The sequence below is a fragment of the Eschrichtius robustus genome, chromosome 4, assembly GCF_028021215.1.
Source record: "Eschrichtius robustus isolate mEscRob2 chromosome 4, mEscRob2.pri, whole genome shotgun sequence".
NCBI classification, from domain to species: Eukaryota; Metazoa; Chordata; class Mammalia; order Artiodactyla; family Eschrichtiidae; genus Eschrichtius; species Eschrichtius robustus.
Genome location: NC_090827.1, coordinates 87,408,984 through 87,426,526, shown reverse-complemented (window position 1 = coordinate 87,426,526; position 17,543 = coordinate 87,408,984). Strand labels below are relative to the sequence as shown.

The window sequence follows — 17,543 nt, the reverse complement described above, 5'->3', positions numbered from 1 at the left end:
TGACTGAGGGATTCTTATTCTTAATTCTGAATTTCTGCCCTAAATTTCTTCCTGTGCTTCTCCACTTTTTTCCTACTTTCAGTCAAATGTCTTCAAATTCCCTTACTCCCATCTTGATTAAAATGATCTGAGTACTACTACCCATTCCCTAACTTCCAACTCCTCAACTATTCTTTTACCAATTAAAACAAATAAACAAATGAACAGAAGTGGAGAGAAGACAAGCGTTAACCTAGAAAAGAGAGGATGATATTTGGTTTAAACATACAGACATTGTTTTTTATTCTTTTGTCTACTTATTCATAAAATATTTATTGTGTACCTACTAAATACTGAGTGCTAAGTCAGCCTTGAAGGAAACAAATACAAAACATGCTTTCAACCCTCTGGTTTCTCATATGGTACTCATATGTAGTTCAGTAGAGGAGACAGTCAAGAAAATAGAAGAATATAGCGTAAAAGTGCTATCATAGAAGCATGGACAAAATGCCACAGGAACAATGATGATTAATCTGTTTGAGGGAAAGCTTGGGAAAGACTTTGTACAGGTATAACATTTGAGCTGGGCTTTGAAGGATGAGTAGGTGTTTGCTAGACAGAGAAAGAAGTGAGTATTTAAAGGGATGAGAAGGAATTGGGGAAATGTAACTTAGAATCAGACAATTTTTTCTTTATTTTAATTATAGAAGTACTCTTATAAATTACAGTTGCATTTGGCAGCAAATAATAGAAAACCCAATGGACCATGACTTAAGCAGATAGAGGTTATTCATCTACACAAAAATAAATCCAGAGTTACAAAGTCCAGGGATCTTCCCATCTTTCCGTTGTGTTGTTTTAAGGCACTAAATTCTAAGTTTGCAGTAGTTTGTTACAGTAGCAATAGAAAACTAATATAGTATCCAATGAGCGATTTTACATATAGAACTTTTTCCATATTTTAGATTATTTGTCTGAGATAGATTTATCTATAGCCAGAGAGAGGCAATCCTATTGAGCCATGTCAAAAATTTGGAATTTTATCCTAAAAATATTTGGTAGCACAAAAGGGTTTCAAGTAAGGGAGTGATAGATTCAGATTTGTGTTTCAGAAATAACACTGTGGTGGCAGTTAGAAGATTGTAGAGAAAAAAGAGAAGAGGCAGAGAGATCTATTGGAATTTTTTTTTTTTAACCAATTCAGGGAATTGATAATGAAGGCTTGACCCAAGACGGTGGGAATAAGCAAATGGATCACATAGTATTTATGACCTAGACTAGACAGGACTTGGTGACCAGATGGATGTAGGGTTAGGGAGAGGGTGGCATTGAGAATGATTCTGAGCTTTCCATCTCAGACAACTGAGGCGAAGAGTAAAGGAGGACCAGGTTTTGGAGGAAAGAATTTAGGACATCTGAGTTGGAAATGCTTATGGGACATCCTGGTGGAGAAATCTAGGAAGTAACTGAACACGTATTTGGAACTTTGAAGAAAAGTGAAAGTTTAAAACATGTACACTCAGGTTAATTGTTAAAGTATTTATTAAATGATTTCAGTGGGTAAGACATATGTTACAAACAGTGCAAGACTTAAATGAACAGAAATGCATTCTTTGCCAGAATTCCATTAGTTTATAATCATCCTGCATCACTAAAGCAGTTACCTTGTTATGTTGTCATTTTTCCATTCACAAGTCTGCTTCCCCAAACATACTGAGGTCCTCTCTAGTCCTAAGGCCCAGAAGCTCTGTCATTATTCTCTTTTTATCCTTTGCGATAAGGATATTCTCTTTTATTTTCTGTGTGCAATAAAGGGCGTAGTACGAGGTCATTAGCCATTAAATGCTTATTGAAAGAATGAGTGAGTGAAAGGAAGTGCTTAAGAGGGTCCAGCAAAATGCTAAGAAGTTTAGACTGTGAAAGAGGCCTCATCCTATACAATACACAAAAATAAATTCCAGATGAATTCAAGACTTAGATGTAAAAACAAACACAAACTGGGACTTCCCTGGTGGCGCAGTGGTTAAGAATCCGCCTGCCAATGCAGGGGACACGGGTTCGAGCCCTGATCCGGGAAGATCCCACATGCCACGGAGCAACTAAGCCCGTGTGCCACAACTACTGAGCCTGCGCTCTAGAGCCTGCAAGCCACAGCTACTGAGCCCACGTGCCACAACTACTGAAGCCAACGCGCCTAGAGCCCGTGCTCTGCAACAGAAGCCACTGCAATGAGAAGCCCGTGCACCACAACGAAGAGTAGCCCCTGCTCGCTGCAACTAGAGAAAGCCCGAGAGCAGCAACAAAGACCCAAAAGCCAAAAAATAAATAAATAAAAATTAAAAAAACAAACAGAAACAAAAACAAAAGGCTTGTAATAAAATCTAGTTGACTTTCTGAATAAAATTCTCCACCTCCATAAATTTTAAGATGTGGCGACTGCTTTGAAAGAGGAGTCCAGGGCTGCCTGAAGGGGAGGAACCAAGGGGATGGGTTTGAATTGGGGTGGTCGGCCTGCTGAGGAAGTGGCCTTGAAGATGAGCTCTGAGCATGAGAAGGGGTCAGCCAGGATGAGACTTGGGGAGAGTGACAGGTTGCAGGCAGTGGAAAGGTCAGAATTCAAGCTCAAGGGCAGAACAGAGCTTATTATTATTTGAGAAAGAGAAAGGAGGCCCTTGGGGCAGAGATGGAATCAGCGACCTGCAAAAGACACGAAAGAGGAGACTGGCAAGGTAAGCAAGGCTGGGTCACGCAGAGCCTGGCAAAGTTTAAAAAACACCAACAACTTTGTTCATTGTCTGACTGCCTTGGTGCAATGAGGGGTGCCTGGGTTTGCTGAGGTCCCGATCTTTGTCCATTTTCCTTCTTTAGCCTTTGTGTCTACTTTTCTATCAGCTCATTGCTCAGACCAACACTTGCCAGCACAACCATGGGTAAACCTGTCAAATGGACTGTCTTGGTCAAACTGGAAACACAGGTTCCAGAATGTCTCGAGCAACATTGGTGAGGCCACTTGTACTGTCATCAACTCCAGAGGCTAGCAAAGAGCTCTCTGCCTATTTCTCCCTTCCTCTCAGATCACTCCTTTGAAATAGGCCCTGGCTGTTAAAACTCCATGAGCTTGTCAGTATATCCAAAGCTCTCTAACCCTTAAAAAATAAATCCTGTGACAAAACCTCCCTTGTCTTTGCATACTTCTATCTTTCTACTCTTCCCAGCCAAGGTTCCCCCTCATCATTCAGGGTTCCAGCAGAACACAAATGGCGTGCTCAAATTTGGATAATTTGAGGAAGGTTTAATAAAGGACTGTTTACAAAGGTGTGAGCAGGATGTAGAGAAACACAAGGGGTGGTAGAAAACCCTAAGACCAGTAAAGCAGAGCTATTACCACTCAGGCCTGAGAAGAGGCAGGAGGGAGTGGTTACCTGAACCCAGCTGGAGAAGGCTATGAACTATGGTTGAGTGAATGCAGCAGACCCCGTAGGGAGGGAATTGGGGGAATACATATCCCCACCTCACTCTCCTTCTTCCCTTCAATCTCCTCCCAAGGCTCACCATTGGTCAAACTCAACAGAGTCATGGGAACATATTGATGTTACTGTATATCTGGGACAAAGAGCACAGTGGTGAAGGGTAGAGTGTGGATCTGGACGGACAAAGGGGAGACATCTGGCACATTCTCTCACTCTTTGACTTCACTCTACATTTAAAAACTGACTTCTTTACACCCCACTCAACTGACACTGCTTTCACCAAGTTCACCATTTGGTAATTGCCAAATCCACTGGATATTTCTGAGGCCTCTCTGCTGCCGTCAGCACAACTGACCACTTCCTCCTTCTTTTTATTTATTTATTTATTTATTTTATTTTTGGCTGCATTGGGTCTTCGTTGCTGCAGGCTGGCTTTCTCTAGTTGTGGCAAGCGGGGGCTACTCTTCGTTGTGGTGCACGGGCTTCTCATTGCAGTGGCTTCTCTTGTTGAGGAGCACAGGCTCTAGGCGTACAGCCTTCAGTAGTTGTGACACCTGGGCTCTATAGTTGTAGCTCACAGGCTCTAGAGTGCAGGCTCAGTAGTTGTGGTGCATGGGCTTAGTTGCTCCGCAGCATGTGAGATCTTCCTGGACCAGAGCTCAAACCCGTGTCCCCTGCGTTGGCAGGCTGATTATTTTCTTTTTTTTTTTTTAATTTTTATTTATTTATTTAGGCTGCGTTGGGTCTTTGTTGCTGTGCGTGGGCTTTCTCTAATTGCGGCAAGCGGGGGCTACCCTTCATTGTGGTGCACGGGCTTCTCATTGTGGTGGCTTCTCTTGTTGCAGAGTGTGGGCTCTAGGGTGCTCGGGCTTCACTGGTTGTGGCATGCGGGCTTCAGTAATTGTGGCGTGCAGGCTCAGTAGTTGTGGCGCACGGGCTTAGTTGCTCTGTGGCACGTGGGATCTTCCCGGACCAGGGCTCGAACCCGTGTCCCCTGCATTGGCAGGCGGATTCGTAACCACTGCACCACCAGGGAAGCCCGGCAGGCTGATTCTTAACCACTGTGCCACCAGGGAAGCCCCACTTCCTCCTTCTTGAAGCTGTTCTCTCTGATCTTTTGTGCTATCACTTTCTGCTTCTTAAATGGCTGGTTCTCAGAACCCCTTGCTGTCTCCAGTCCCCCCTCTTCTGGTAAATATTGGTGTCCCTCACTGTTCCATCCTCAGCTCTCCTCCCCATGGCTTTTACTACCACATATATCCTGGTGATTCTCAAAGTCACTTGTCCAGTCTTGCTCTCCCTTTAGCTCCAAATCCACTATACTCTTCATGTCAACCAAGTATTGCCACTTGAATGTCTCACAGACTTTCAAACTCAATGTGCCCCCAAACTAAGCTCATAATCTACATTGTCATCCAAGTCTACTCCTCCTCCTCCTGTGTTGCTGTGTCATTTAGCTGTACATCTTCAACTCTGCCACCCAGGCTAGAAATCCAGCAGTCATTCTGGATTCTTATCTAACCCAACATCAAACCAATCACTGATCCTGCCAATTCTACCTGCTGAATGGTTTTCACATCTGTCCTCTTCTCTCTATGTCCCTGGCAATTGCCTTATTTCAGGCCTTTGTCATCTTTGCCTGGACTGTTGCAGTAGTACCTTAACTGAGCCTCCTGTCTCTGGTTTCTTTTCCTTCTATTCTATCTTCTTCACTGCTGCCAAACTGATCTTGTGACTCTTGCACCTAAAACTTTTAAATGGCTAACTAAATACCTACAAGTTGAATAAACTCCAACTTCCTTAATATGATATAGCAGAGATTAAAAATGTGTGTTTTTTCTTTTTTGTTGCTCTAGTAATAGATGTTCCTTTGTTCACCCCAGGAGTGTAAATTATATTCTTGGCATAGAAAGTAACCACCCTGCTATCTCTTGCAAGAGAAGTTATCAGACTTTTTCTGTTGTGAGAGTCTGAGACCCCTGGGAGCAATCAAAGTAAGACCTTTGGTGTTTGATGGTTAGAAAAGAAGAAGCCAGACTGGCTTCCCACCCTGGGCATGTGACTCAGGCTGAGCTAGACATGTACCCCACCTGAGACCTTGATTCTTAAAAGTTTATATGGAAGAATGAATACTAAATATCAATAGCCAAGAAAAATATGCAAAAGGAGACTGAAGAGTGCTTGCCTGAGAAGATATTGAAGGCAAATAAAATTGGGATTAAGCTAGGAATAGACAAAAACAAGCAAACAAACAAACAAAATCAGTAGAAATGAGCTGAGAATCCAGAAATGGATCTCAGTGTGTGTAAGAATGTAATATATGATAATGAGGGTAGTTCAAATCAGTGGGGAAAGACTATCCATTAAAAAAAATCTTAAATAAGATTAAAGACTTACGTGTAAAAAGCAAAATAAAAAAATATAAATTCTGTAATAAACTCTGGAAGGACATCAGCAAAATGGTGAAATAGGAGGTCCCCCACTTATATTCCCCCTCAGTAACAATAATTTGGCAGCTTTCCACAGACAAAAGTGCCTGTGTGGGAGCCCTGTGGGATCCAGATAGGAGACTGTGAAACCCTGGTGGAGCCCAAGGCGGAGGAGACCCATTTGAGAAGGCAGGCACGTGTCCAGGTGGCGGATCCACCAACTGTGGTCCTGGTTACAGACCTGGAAACAACCTGTGGACTCAGCTACAGCCCCATTTGGCCTTGATCCTGCCATCAGCACCATCTGACAAGGGACCTGGTAGGAGACATGCCCATCTGTGTCCCTGTAGGTAGGCCTATCCACCTCATTTCAGATGCTGAAGTGGCCTGTATCTGGGCTACAAGCCCCTCTCAGCCCTGGGCCAGGAATACTGCTGTCTGCCCAGAGGCCCACCAGGAGACATGCCCCTCTGTGTCTTGGAGGTAGGCCTGCTGACCTCAGTCTGACTATGAGCCTGAAGCAGCCCTATGACTCAGTTCTTGCCCCTTTCAGCTGCAGTCAGGAGCAGTCCTGCCCACTCAAGGACCCGGTGGGAGACACGGTTCTCCTTGTCCCCAAAGGTAGGCCCACCAACTCTGGTCTGACTGCAGCTTCTGAAGCAGCCCTGTGACTTGGTTCAGCTCCTATCAGCCATCCTCAGGGGCCAGCCCTGTCCTCCCAGGGACTTTACACCTTCAAGGAACTAGAAAAAGAAGAAGAAACTAAGCTCAAAGTTAGCAAAAGGAAGGCAATAAGAAAGAGTAGAGCAGAAATAAGGGAAATAGAGACTTGGAAAGCAAAAGCAAAGATCAGTAAAATTCAGGATTGGTTTTTTGAAAAAAGAAACAAAGTTGACAGACTGTTAATTAATCAAGAAAGAAAAAGACAGAGGACTCAAATAAATAAAATTATAAATGAAGGAAGAGACATTACAACTGATACCGCAGAAATACACAGGATCATAAGAGACTACAATGAAAAATTATATGCCAACAAATTGGATACCTTAGAAGAAACAGAAAAATTCCTAGAAACATACAACCTACCAAGACTGAATCCTAAAAAAATAATCTGAAATGACCAATAACAAGTAAGGGGATTAAGTCGGGTAATCAAAATACTTCCAACAAAGAAAAGCCCAGGGGGCCAGCTGGCTTCACTGGTGAATTCTACCAAACATTTAAAGAATTAATACCAATTCTTCTCAAATTCTTCCAAAAAACTGAAGAGGAGAGAACACTTCCAAACTCATTTTATGAGACCATCATTACCTTCGCACCAAAGCCAGATAAGGACACTACAAGAAAATAAAATTACAGGCCAATATCCCTGGTGAACATGAATGCAAAAATCCTCAACAAAATATTAGCAAACTGCATTCAACAACACATTAAAAGGATCACACACTATGATCAAGTGGGATTTATTCCTGGGATGCACATCAATAAACATGATACACCACCTTAACAGAATGAAGGATTAAAATCGTTATCTTAAGTGTTCTAGTCACACACGCAAAAAAATAGTAACTATGTGAGGGGATGGATGTGTTAATTAACTTGATTGTGGTAATCATTTCACAATGTGTGCATATATTAAACCATCACCTCGTACACCTTAAAAAATCACATTGTACTACCTAAATATATATAATTTTCATTTTTTAACTATACTCTAATAAAGCTGGGAAAAAAAGAAAATTTAGGAGGCTACATGTAAGTGGCAGAGGAGGTTTTTTTTAAATTGAGTTATAATTGATATACAGTACTATATTAGTTTTGGGTGTACAACATAATGATTCTAGAATTGTATATATTGTGAAATGATCACCACAATAAATCTAGTTTAACATGTCACCATATGTTGTTACAAATTTTTTTCTTGAGATGCAAACTTTTAAGATCTACTCTCTTAGCAACTTTCAAATATACAATAGCGCATTATTAACTCTAGTCACTATGTTGTACATTACATCCCCATGACTTATTTATTGAGATCTTTCTAACATAAACTAGAAATCAGGAGCTATTAAAAAAAAGATAGACATAGTTGATGATATAACCAAAAATTTTATGACAAAGATATGATAAATATAGTGAAGGAAAAAATCAAATGATAAATGGTAGACTTGGATATACCATTAATACTGGTAATAATCAAAACACTCTTAAAAACTGATTAGAAAGAGCAAGCAACCCAATCAAAACAATGAACAAACAATATGAAAAGACAATTCAAGAAAGCCAAACTGATATGGCTAAAAAACACATAAAAAGTTGCTAAAATACACAAATAGTCCAGAAATGCAAATTAAAGTAATGCTATGTCATTTTTTACCAAGCTGGCTGGCATATATTAAAAAAGAATGGTATACTTACAGGATGGAATATTATACACTCAATAAAAAGAATGACTTAGAGCTATATCCATTGAAATGGAGGTGTTTCTACAAGGTTTTGTTGAGAAAAGAAAGATACATAAAATATCTACAATATGATCACATTTTAATAAAATAAACAGTGACAACACATATGTGTGTAAGAATACGATTGATTACCTAAGCTTGGAGAAAAATATGAAAAAATTAATACCAGAGTATTAACAAGGTTAACTAGAGTAAGGGAGTGCTTATTGATATGGGTTGAAAGGGGAGGATAAAAGGAAAGGAACCAAACAAAAAAGAGAAAAAGGATTCACTAAAAAGGCCAGTGCTTTTGCATATAAAAAAAAATTTAAGAATTTTTAAAATTCACATTTTTTACAAAGCTTCTCCTGTATTCCCTCCTTTGTGTTGTCTCTATAGCATGTACAGATTTCTATATTCACACTATGAAACACTAACATTTTGTAATTTAAAAATGTCCACAGCTGTGTCTTCTCTTAGATTGTGAGGACCTTGAGGAGAGGAATTGTACCTTATTTATCTTTATATATCTCATCATCAAGTTGGATGTTGTATTAGTGTCCAAGGGCTGCTGTAACAAAGTACTACAAACTGGGTGGCTTAAAACAAATGAAATTTACTGTCCTACAGTTCTAGAAGCTAGACGTAAAAAATCAAGGTGTCGGCAGGACCATGTTCTACCTGAAGTTTCAAGGGGAGAATGCTTTCTTGCCTCTTCCAGCTTCTGGTGTTTGCCCACAATCCTTGGCATTCCTTGGCTTGCAGTTGTAGCATTCCAGTCTCTGCCTCTGTCTTCACATGGTGTTCTCCCTCTGTGTCTCTGTCTCTGTATCAAAACTTCTCTCTTCTCGTAAGAACACCAGTCATGGGATTTAGGACCCACCCTAATCCAGCATAACTTCATCTTAACTTGATTACATCTGCAAAGACCCTATTGCCAAATAAGGTCACACTCACGCGTACGGGGGTTAGGACTTCTACGTATCTTTTTGGGGACATGATTCAACCTATAACAGGCATGTAGTACATACTTGATAGAATAATGTTTTAATTTAATTGAAGTCACAGGCTCTTCATATTAAAAGAAATAGTCATAGCACAAGCAATAAAGTTCTAGTGATCTAAGGGAAAGTGTAATAAAAGCAAAATGTGCACTGATGTGTAACCAATAATTCATGCCAACTGGGGGAAGTGAAGTAATAAAAATAAAATAAGTAGATATGAGAAACGCAAGGGTGGAGATTATGAAAGATCTCTTTCTTTTGTACACGTTTTCTTATCCAGGTCACAGAAATTCAAATATAATAAAATTTCCACTTTACACAGTATGTACCTTATTCACATTTAGAAATAAATGACTCACCACAGGCTGAAAGTGCAAGGATTAGGATTATTCAAGACCAGAACACACATTCTCAAATCAGGGATGGGGCACTACCTCCAGGGCACATAGCAGAATGGAGAAGTGTCTTTGGTTCAAAAAAGATTATGCCGTATAGTTATTGTTTTCATTCATCACACTACAGGAAGCAAAACTGACTAAATCTTGGCTGGTAGGGATATAAAAATTTAGTGTGAGAAAGCTCTGAAGGGGGCCTGATTTAATTTTTTAAAAAGTTGAGAAACACTGGGCAAGAATAATTCAGAATCATAAACTATAAAACAGTTCAGTATTTTCATGGAGACAATGAAAGTCTAGTTCTTCTTTGAGTTTGGGGGCAACAGCATTTTGCCAGACTCTGGCAGTGAGGTCTCCTTTCTGGCTATAAACCAAAGAAAAGTTTTTTTGCCCTGTGTCTGGCCTGAAGCCTGTCATTGGAGCCTGATTATTTTAGTCATTTATAGGCTAACTCCACTTGCAGTTCCCAAGTTTAGAAGGTTGATATTTAAACCCAAAGCAAGTGAATTGCCTTGTTTCAAGATCTTGGAGAGTTGAAACAGGGCTCTTCGCCCACCCCTGAGAGTCTTGGGCTGGGTTGAAACGAATTCCAGGCCCAAAATTTTTATGTCCATCTTGATCTCTCCCCTGAACTTCAGATTCATAGATCCAACTACCTTTTGGATGTCTAGTAGGGATTTCACATTTAACATGTCCAAATACCAAACAGAGATTCTGATGTCACCCCTCCCCCTCTGCTACAAAACCTACGTCTTCTTCCCCGAGCAATAACCAGGAGCTGTTTTCCTAGTTGTTCAAGCTAAAATCCTTGGGGTCATCATTGACTCCTGTCTTGTTCCTCCCACCCAGGATTCAGTCCATCAGTTGATCCAGTCAGCTCTCTCTATCCTCAAAATGATCAGAATGCAATCCCTTTTACTACCTCTACCACTATTACCTGGTCCCAGCCACTATTATCTCTTATCTGGGTTGTTGAGATAACCTCCTAACTGGTCTCCTGGCTTCTGCCCTTGGGAACCTAGATCTATTCGTAGCCCAACAGTGAGAAAGATGCTGTTAAAATGTAAATCAGTTGTTGGGGGCTGAACTGTGTCCCTCCAAATTCATATGTTGAAGATCTAACTCCCAGTACCTCAGAATATAACTATACTTAGAGATAGAGCCTTAAAAGAAATGATTAAGTTAAAACAAGGCATCCAGGGGGGCCCTAATCCAATCTGATTGGTGTCCTTATAAGAAGAGGAAACCTGGACACACAGAGAGACACTAGGGATGCACACACACAGAGGAAAGACCATGTGAGGACACAGCAAGAAGGCAGCCTTCTGCAAACCAAGGAGAGAGGCCTCAGCAAAAACCAAGCCTGCCCACACCTTGATCTTAGACTTCCAGCCTCCAGAACTGAGAAAATAAATTTCTCTTGTGTAAGCCACTCAGTCTGCGGTATTTTGTTATGGCAGTCGTAGCAAACTGAAACATCTGATTACACCCTCCTCTCCCCAAACCTTCCCGTGGCTTCCCATCTTATTACAAGTTAAAGCTGAAGTTCTTACAATGACCTACAGGGTCATGTATCGTCGGGCCTTCACCCCCTTTCTCTAACCTTATTCCTATTACCCTCTCCCTTGCTCATTCTATTCTAGCCACTCAGCCTTCCTGCTGTTCCTTGAACACAGCTGCCACATTTTGGCCTCAGGCCTTTGAGCTTTCTGGCATCTCTACTGAGAAGCCCTTTCCCTAGATAGCTGCATGCCTCACTCCTTCATCTCATTCAGTTACTTACTCATCCCTGGCCACCCTGTCAAAAGGAGCACTCGTCCCTCCCCACAGTTAAGGCCCTCCTCTCCCTGGCTTTACTTTTCTTTTGAGCACTTACCACCATCTAACATACTATACATTTTATTTTATTTCTTTATTTTCGTCTGTCCCCCACATTAGCATGAAATCTCCAAGAGGGTGGGATTTGTGTATAGCTTGTTCACTGCTGAAGCTGCAGAGCCTGAACAGTGTCTTGTATGTAACGTGTGCTCAATATTTATTTTTTGAATAAATAAAGTATTTTATTGTGATATAATTGACATATAACGGTATATTAGTTTCAGGTATACAACAGAATGGTTTGATATTTGCATATGTTGCAAAATGATCACCACAGTAAGTCTAGTTAACATCTATCATCTCACATAGTTACAATTTTTTTTTTAATGGAGAAAATTATAAAACTTTATTGAAAGACATTTAGAAAGCCTAAATAAATGGAGAATTACACCATGTTCATGGATTGGAAGACTCAATATTATAATTAATCTATAAATTCAATACAAATCCAATAAAAATTCCATTTTGTTAGTTTGATTTGGAACTTGTCAATCTAATTCTAGAAGTTGTATGGAAAAGCAGTTGGCTAAGAATATAGCCAAGACACTCCAATGAAGAAAAGTTTGGTGGTGATGTTAAAGGTGGAGGTGGTATTTGTCCTGAGATATCAGGACCTTTTTCTAAAGTCGTAGTACTCAGGATTGTATAGTATTGCCACAAGGTTAGACAAATTGACCAGTGAGTCAGAATCGAAACCATCAACAGACCCCCACCCCCACAAAAGAAACTTGATTTATGAAAAGAGCCAGTATTACAGATCCGTGGGGAAAGGATGAACTTTTCAGAAAAGTTGGGACAACCAAGTGGTTGGGACAACCACTTACCATACGGAAAAAATATTATTTTGAATTACTATCTCATATTTTTGCAAAAATCAATTCAGGGAAGACTAAAGACAAATGTGAAAAGCAAAACTATAAAACTTTTACAAGGCAGTAAAGGATATCTTTCTGACTTGGAGTAGGAAATGATCCCTCCCCTCCCATGAAGCCAACTTGTATCCAGCTTTATAAGATACTTTTCAAAAATAGTTACTTCCAGCAGGACATGGGTGACAACCTGTAACATCTTACAACTTTCAAACTCCCCTCTCCAAAAAGTCAACAAAGTCTGCTGCTGCAATGAACAGGAAAAGTTTTCAGAAAGGGTGACTATTTCACATGAGGCATACAAGAGCTTTTCACAGGTCACCTCTGACATGGAGGAAAGGAACTAAAAACTCCAGGATTATTAACGAGATGATCCACAAACTACAAACAGGAATCCTGGCTCTTTCGAGCAACACCATCTTGATGTCATCACCAGAAATCCTGAGTATTGTTACCTGACGCAGCTGATTCTAGGGGTGCCAAGGCCGCACCATGACTCTTGGTTTCAGGAAGTCAAGGATGTGTTGATGGCATCAGGAAAGGAGAAGACATGAAGTTTTGCTTCCCCACACGATAAGGCTTCTGAGCCATAGTGGCTGTCATGTGTGAATGTCAGAGAATCTCTCCTGGGAACCAAGAATAATCTTCAAATATGAGGATAGAAAATTCTGTTTTCCCCCATTTCCATCCAGTTTCTCAAACATTCTACTAGTGGTTATTTTGCCCTTTCCGCAAAAGATAACAGCAAAGCGTCTTGTGTGCTAATAACATAACTTAAAAAAAAATCTCTGTTTTTACAAAATGTGATTTAAAAAAAAATAGTATTTCAAACAGTAGAGTCGGGTTTCCCTGGTGGCGCAGTGGTTGAGAATCTGCCTGCCAATGCAGGGGACACGGGTTCGAGCCCTGGTCTGGGAAGATCCCACATGCCTTGGAGCAGCTGGGCCTGTGAGCCACAACTACTGAGCCTGCGCGTCTGGAGCCTGGGCCCCCGCAACAAGAGAGGCCGCGATAGTGAAAGGCCCGTGCACCGCGATGAGGAGTGGCCCCCGCTTGCCGCAACTAGAGGAAGCCCTCGCACAGAAACGAAGACCCAACACAGCCAAAATAAATAAATAAATAAATAAAAATCCATGATTGTCCGCTTTCATGCTCTTGACCATCTCTCCATTAAAAAAAAAAGAAAGAGATGTTTTAAAAAACAAAAACAAAAAACAAAACAGTAGAGTCACTAGAAGTACAGAGCTATCAAAAAAGTACACTTCACTTGGCATCCCCGGTGCCTTCTGCTTTCTGTGACTGGACTGTGGAGGCATCTCGGTTTTTTGCAGGGTTGTTCCCATCTTTGTTGCCTTCTGCTTTCCCCTTTCTCCCTTTGGCCAGCTTCTCTCCCTTCCTTGCAGGCGCCTTTTTTGCCCTGGGCTCTGGTTTTGGAGGGGCAGGTTTAGCAGACAACCGTGCCGATCTCCTCTGTGGCTCTTCCTTCACCTTTGCTTTGTCACCTTTAGCATCTCCTTTTGCCTTTCTCTTGGGCATGATGGCAGTAGTGCCTGGCAGATGGCTTTACCAGCCCAAGCGGTTCTTCTGTCTTGCTCACTGCACCTAGAAAGATTTCCGAGTCTCGCGGCCGTGTGAGGGGCGCGAGGCTGCCAGCTGCGGGCCTGCCGCGCAGGTGCTCTCGGCTGGGGCAGGGTCGGCGCGGACAGTGGGCCAGCGAAGAGACGCCCGGAGCCGGGCGCTGCCGGGGACAGGAAGGCAAGGCGAGGATGCGCTTCCGGGGCTGCGGGCGTCGGGCCGCCTTGCAGAGCCGGGGACAGCCCGGTTCTCCCCCTCGCGATGCGTGTGTCCGCCTCCGGGGCCGCGGGCTCCGGACCCACCTTGAGCCACAATTTTTTTTCATGTGATGAAAACTTTTAAGGTCTACTTTTTTCGCAACTTCTAAATATATAATGAATATGAATAAATTATTTGACAGGCAAAGAATCTTTTTTTTTTTTTTAATTTAAATGTGTTTAGTTACCAATGATGCAGAATTTTTTTTCAAAAAATTTTTAAGTCATTTACATTTACTCTCTCTGTTTTGTTTACTCATGTTCCTTGGCCATTTAAAAACATTAGGGTCCAGGGCTTCCCTGGTGGCTCAGTGGTTAAGAATCCGCCTGCCAACGCAGGGAACACGGGTTCGAACCCTGCTCTGGGAAGATCCCACATGCCGCAGAGCAACTAAGCCCGTGCACCACGACTGCTGGATCTGCGCTCTAGAGCCCGTGAGCCACAACTACTGAAGCCCGCGTGCCTAGAGCCCGTGCACCACAACGAGCTCCCGCTCGCCGCAACTAGAGAAAGCCTACATGCAGCAACAGAGACCCAATGCAGCCAAAAATAAATAAATAATAAATAAATTTATTAAAACAAAAAAAATTAGGGTCCAAAGACAATGTTTTCTCTATATTGTTACACAGCCTCTCCCCAAACATTACTAACGGGTATGTTATACATTAAAGAGATTAAGCTCTTTGTCTGCCATATACTGTAACATATATATATTTTTGGTTTGTAGTTAGCATTTTTATAATTTTTTAAACAAAATAATTTACATTTTTATATAGTTAAATCTATTGTGAGTTCTTCCTCTGAGGCAAGCTTAGTCTTAAAGTAGCAGCTTTGTATAATTCTGTCAATTTCCCAGGAAATCTCTTATGTTATTTCCAGAGACTCCTCTGGTGCTCATTTATCTGAAATTCACTCACGCTGGGGCAGGTGACAGTAAGCTGTTTTCCTGCAAGGAGTGACTTTAGGAGTTTTTTATAGCATTGACCACAAATGGCTTTTGCCCTCATGAAATTGTAATTGTCAGCAAATGGTCATATGAATTTAGGACTTTTTTATGGTGCCACTCAGGGTCCAGTCTCACCGGACAAGCTGATGGTCTACTTCAGCATCAATGTGCAGAGCTGTCTCATTTTCTAAGCTTCCTCCTATCCATCTTCAGATGCCAGTCACCACAATACGTAGCCTCCCCTACTCCAACGCCAAAGGGCTTTGTGGCCTCTGGCAAAAAGACGAGGAAATGGAGGCACAAAAATGCTTAAGTAATATGCTACAATTTCAATACTAAGAAGGTGATATTCAAAAAGTGTAATAACCTGCACGGTGCTGATAGCAAACAAAATAGACACCAGCAGAAACTGACCAATCAGAACAGGTGCGGGCATGAATTCTAACCAATCAGAACAGAGGCCACTGTTAACAACCAGGATCCCGCCTCCCCCCACCACGAAAAGGCTCTTTTTTGGTAGGGCCAGAACTTGGGCTCCAGAGTTTCTGCTCTTGAATGCACTCCGCTATACTGGCTCATCACCAGACTTTGCAGCATTGAAATCTGATTGCCGGTTTCAAGCCCTCCTGTTCTGTAATAATCTCCTCCTGTTCCTCTTAAGTCTTCAGCAAAGCTATCTGTATCCAACTCTGGGTATAGCAGTGTCACGAAGGGAGAGAGCAGAGCGAAGCTATGTGTACACTGGGACAGAGGTAGTGTTGGGGTGTTTGGGACGAACCGCCGCTTGGAGAAAAGTTATAAGAAGGGGGGAACAATCCATAAAGTAGCCTAGAGCAGCTGTCCACAGTGAGGGGTGATATAGCATTCCCCCTTCCCCAAGATCTTGAGAAATCTTTGGAAGGAAAATGCATTTTCTGCAGATATATAAGATATGATTTCAAAATTTGACGATGATGGCAGTGTTATGAAAAGAATGGGTGAGTGGAAACATTGGGAATGCTTGGCATGGATATGAGGAGAGCCCAGGAGAAGGTTTAAGAACACCATCTTTGGAGTCGGATAGAGCTCTAGGCATGGCACTGCTATTTACAGGTCAAGCGACCTAAATCCAACCTCCTTCCCTAAAGCTCCTTAATCTATAAAATGGGTGTAATAACAGTGCCCAGCCCATAGGGCAGCTGTGAGGGTTAAAAGGACACGTGTTTCCAGTTGCTGAGTACTGGAATGTTCAGTCAGTGCCAGGCATCGCTGCAGAGGGCAGTGACATCATCACCTTCGTCATCACCACACTCTGAAGTATTTTGAGTCCTTAAACACACACACACATACACAGCCACAGAAGAAAAACCCAAGATAGGATGCTTGCATATTTCCTCCTAATCTCCAAATGACAGAGGAAGAGAAAGCAATGCGGCAAATCAGGAATAGGAGAGGCCAAATTCGAGAGCTATTGAGAAAGCTGCTGTGGGCAGGGCAGTGGGCTCTGAGCTCAGGAGATTCCTAAGGAGTTAATGCAGGGAAATTACCAAAAAAAGACAGAGATAGCTTAATTTGGCTTTAGGGAAGAAGAGAAGCCCTTGGGACAAGGGTTTGATTGGCCACAGATCTGATAAGAGAAGTGGGGAGGTGGTCAATGGTGGTTATAAAAGACAAGGCAGGTGATGAGAAGCACTTTTTTTTTAGACTAAGAGGGCATCTCAATCTGTCAAACTTTTCCCCTTGCCTTTTCCTTGCCTCTCTGGGAGGTTTAAGGTAGTCAGATGGTAGTGCCTGTTGACTGCATCTTTTTACACAGTGTTTTGATTCAAATGTTTTCAAGGTGATTTTGGTCGGCACTGATGAGGTGAGGGCAGGTGAGATAAGGTGAAGTGAGGTGAGGTCAGGTGAGACCAGGTGAGGCCAAGTGAGGTATGTATTTTCATGCCCTGCTGGAGGGAATGTAAATTAGTATGACCTCTCTGTAAAGCAATAAAGCAGTGTATCTCAAAAATGCCTTAAAATTATCACCCATTTCGTGCAAACTTCGGAGCAATATCCTACAGAAATGATCAGAAATTTCGCCAAGGGAGGCCATTGTGCTGTTTACATCAGTAACAGAAAAAAAAGAAAAAGAAAAAGAAAAAAAAGCTCATAGGACAAAGACTATAAAGAAACTCATAGGGCTTCCCTGGGGGCGCAGTGGTTGAGAGTCTGCCTGCCAGTGCAGGGGACACGGGTTCGGGCCCTGGTCTGGGAAGATCCCACATGCCACGGAGCGACTGGGCCCGTGGGCCACAACTGCTGAGCCTGCGCGTCT

The 17,543-nt window shown here is 42.0% G+C and overlaps 1 protein-coding gene across 1 annotated transcript; it reads right to left on the bottom strand.

The window, feature by feature from the left end:
* Positions 1 to 13,691: 13,691 nt before the first annotated feature.
* LOC137763777 (high mobility group nucleosome-binding domain-containing protein 4-like) lies at positions 13,692 to 14,049 on the bottom strand. The gene has a single exon (XM_068542251.1). It carries the CDS (start codon positions 14,002 to 14,004, stop codon positions 13,732 to 13,734), a length of 273 nt encoding a protein of 90 aa, XP_068398352.1. The 5' UTR covers positions 14,005 to 14,049; the 3' UTR covers positions 13,692 to 13,731.
* Between the last annotated feature and the right edge of the window lie 3,494 nt (positions 14,050 to 17,543).